Source organism: Gymnodraco acuticeps, unplaced genomic scaffold, assembly GCF_902827175.1.
Source record: "Gymnodraco acuticeps unplaced genomic scaffold, fGymAcu1.1, whole genome shotgun sequence".
NCBI lineage: Eukaryota > Metazoa > Chordata > Actinopteri > Perciformes > Bathydraconidae > Gymnodraco > Gymnodraco acuticeps.
This window is the reverse complement of record NW_022990271.1, coordinates 7,248,963-7,252,644: the sequence shown is the minus strand read 5'-3', so window position 1 is coordinate 7,252,644 and position 3,682 is coordinate 7,248,963. Positions and strand designations below refer to the sequence as shown.

The following is a 3,682-nucleotide window of genomic DNA, read 5'->3' as shown; positions in this document are numbered from 1 at the left end:
ACTAACAGCCTCACACAAATTCGAAAGAAGTCTTTCAAATTTCATTACAGTCGTTACTGTGGGTGTACTTCTAAGACACAATGGAAGGATAATGAAAAATAATATTTCCATTCGATTGCCATCCAGCTGCATATCTCTGCTTGCTCGGTCATGCCCTTCTACTTATGTGATATGATGATTATCCAGCTCGAGCTTAAGGTGTGTGCAGATCGGCTCCCACCTGTGCAGAAGTAATTACTCGTCTCTCAGAGTCATGGGGAACAAGAGCATAACTCCTAAAGTGAGACACTACTTAACTACACATAGACCTGTGTACTAGTGTGTAGTGAAACAAACCTGCACATTCACATTCTTTCACACTCAACATATTCCGCTTTCACACAGGCTGAAGAAACACCATTCTAACAAGCACATATGCTCATGAAGTGGGCCTCATTTTGAGGGATTTATTGTATTCTTATAAGCATCAATGTGATTTAATACAGCAAGAACTATTCATTTTTACAGAACAATTTAAGACTCCTGGAATCTCTCAAACAGTAGTAATAATGATTCAATATAGAAAAATATATCACGTGCCAGCAACCAGCATATCCCCATGAGTAAACACAAAAATTAAACAATCCTTTTGCTTTATAATTGACAGATGGACACACTTAATCATGGAATTGCAAGAATCTAAAAGACGTGTTCCATAATGTACACATGTGGTAGTTCAGAGGTAGACCAGAGGACATGAATAAACAACATTCCAGATATTTCAAAGGAAAAACATGGAAGACCTCTTCAAGAACAACCATGTGTGCTTGCACATTCGAATCAGCTGTTTTCAGAAGAAAATGCCTCTACATAAATTATGTATAAACCTACATGTATACTAACAGATAGAAGTTGACATGATTGATATATACATTTCAACCTACATAATTTCAAAACCCATAACACAATTGCCCCTATCCGACAGTCATTTTTTGTAGTAATATCATCTTAAGTTGTTAGACCTTTACTGCATTGCAACATTAACAAAAAAGTAGCTAGAGGCCAAGAAACTAAAGGACAGTCATCAGGTGATGTTTTTGACTCATCGCAGTGCAATGTGTGTCATACTGTATTTCCTGTTATGGGTGTGTTCATATGAGTGTGTTTTAAATCCAGCCTGACATTCCAACATTGAAAATGAAAAAAAATGAAAACATACTGCAATTTAAAATAGAATAGAACATAATTCAAATTATTTGAATAAAATGAAATAAATCATGCTGGGAATTTAAAAGACACTGGTCAATTGTGAGGGAGTGTAAGCAATGTGAGCCAACAAGTGTTTTGTTATTTGGCTCTGATGTAAATAGGATATTCAAATCCTCAACTGCACTTCCTCCCTGGTCAGTGAGGAGCTGGTTTGTTTACTATGCAAAGCAGTCATTTGACACCGGTATCACTCCACAACTGCTTAGTTTTCGAGAATCAATTCTAACTATCTCAAGGTCACTTTGTGAAACACCAAGACAGACCCCAAGAGAATGCAGCGCCAAACTAATTACACGAGGTCCATTACCATTTTAAATCCTTGCGAATTTCTTTTGAAAATATATTAAACCTGCATTAGAAGATGAACATTGTTTCTGCTGTAGGAAAATTGGTGTTTGATTCCATAGTGATGGTTCAGTTTATCCCAGAAGACATTTCAAGCAGGGAATTTGACTGTGTCCCGGTAGGTTGCTGCTCTGTTTCCGTTGTTGTTGTTCATCTTCTTCCAGCCTCCGAGTCTCCCTCGAAGGCACTGTTGTCATAGCGATGCTGAAGTCTCTCTGGGTCAGAGCTCGTTGGGTCAGTCAGTGGGACTTCGTACATGGGCTCTCCTCCCATCACTGTGATCACAGTGACCTCTGGTGGGGCATTGGGAGTAAGGCTCTCTTTTGTTTCCTCCTCAACTCCCAGGGCCTTCAGGATGTCGCACTTACACATGGGACAGGTCCTCCTCTCCAGCAGCCAGGGCTCGATGCAGGGTTTGTGGAAGATGTGGTCGCACGTAAGCACTGTCACCACTTCCCCTGCCTTGTAGGATTCAAGACACACGGCACACATGTTGGACTCAGAGTTAGTTTCCTCATCCCCTGACTTGAGTTTGCGGACTTGTAGACGCCCGATTGCCCTTTTAGCTTCAGACTTTAGCTTCCTTTCAGAGCGCCGGTGCATATTCAAATTGTAGAGACGATTTGCAGAGATGAATACAAAGTAGGCGATGGAGGCTGCTGTCACAATGAAGAAGGAGATGGACAGGAAGTAAAGCCAGTATGTGTCCATCCAGGGTCCATGATCTCTGCCTATATCAATTATCATCTGCACAACTGTCCCATTCTTCACCAAATTAACAACTTCCATTCCCTGAGAATTGCCAATCATAATAGCCACTATGCCATCTCCTTCTGGGTGTGACATGTGCATGGTGTTGTTGCCAGTGCCATCCACATTATACACCACCACACCAGAGGCTCCTTGACGATAGGCAGCATTGATCTTTTCACTGAAGGTGCAGTTGCCTCTTTTTACCAGGGCTATCCAGGGCAGGGAGCTGTTGTTTGGATTGTAGACAGGATCTGAGCCACAGCCTTTGGGGTCTCCCTTGGGAAGCGTAACAATGCCTGAGGCTTGCTCCAGGGGAGAGTTACGACCAAACACCCCACACTCGCAGATTTTATCCACAGTCACATTGTTGCTGTTAACATAGCTTATTTCCACTTTGGCTGTCCAAAACGAGAAGGCAGCAGAGTAGTGAAAAAGTCCTGACAAACACAGCAAAAGCAGCAAGCAGTGTTGTGTCTTCTTACCCCATGGTAACGCTCTTCTTAAAACAACAGGAAGCCTCCGTTAGCTTCTTTAGCTTCTTTAAAACTCCTTTGTTAGTCCCAGTTCCTGGTTTGTCCGAGCAACAGCGGTCTGAATACAGCTACAGTTTCACCTAGGCTGCGGTCTACTGTAATCTGATAGCCTTTAGTAACACAACACCAGCTATGCGTCAGCCACTCACCTATCGTTATCTTCCTGAACCTTGAACACTGAGCACTCCCTTCAGAGGGCAGGGTGCTGGTATTCAACAAGTTAGGTTACACAAAACACACAGACCTGTGCTGTTTTTCGAGAGCCAAGGAACAAAATCCGAGAAGTCAAGGTCCGATAAGCATAACGATAAGGATAATTCCATGGGCATAGGTCAATAAACAGAGCAATCTTGTGAGACTCATAAAAGCTCCGACTTTCCCTTGTGTAATGATGAGCAGGAGCAAAGCGACCAGTTTTTCAAGCTTGACTCGTTTCCTTCCCCTTCTGTGGCTGAGATCACCGTTGTGAAAAGCAAACTGACAAGAATAACTACTCTACCTCATGGTTATTTATTTATAAAGACAGACAGTCTGCTGCCTGCGACAATTCATTTTAACAAAGGCACATGAAAAGTCACATGAAAGTGTGAGTCAGTTTACATTTGTGCACATCATACAGTATAATAAAGATGTCCCATGTTTTTAGAAACGTAGAGGCACTTCAGTTTTATTCTACACAGCTACATACCAGTGACAACTGAGATGGAACAGTGCATAATTGAGTTTCCATTGTATCTTCTTACACACAAGTGAAAGCACACACACACAGAGGCTTCCAATGACAAATGGCATGGAGGTGTTTT

General features: G+C 42.0%; 1 protein-coding gene across 1 annotated transcript; it reads right to left on the bottom strand.

Moving 5' to 3' along the window:
• Positions 1-413: 413 nt before the first annotated feature.
• Positions 414-2,868, bottom strand: LOC117549303 (RING finger protein 148-like; the record flags this gene model as incomplete). Its single annotated transcript, XM_034221077.1, has 1 exon — positions 414-2,868. A coding segment is annotated over one exon (1,125 nt), but the record flags the coding sequence as incomplete, so codon positions are not given.
• Positions 2,869-3,682: the final 814 nt, after the last annotated feature.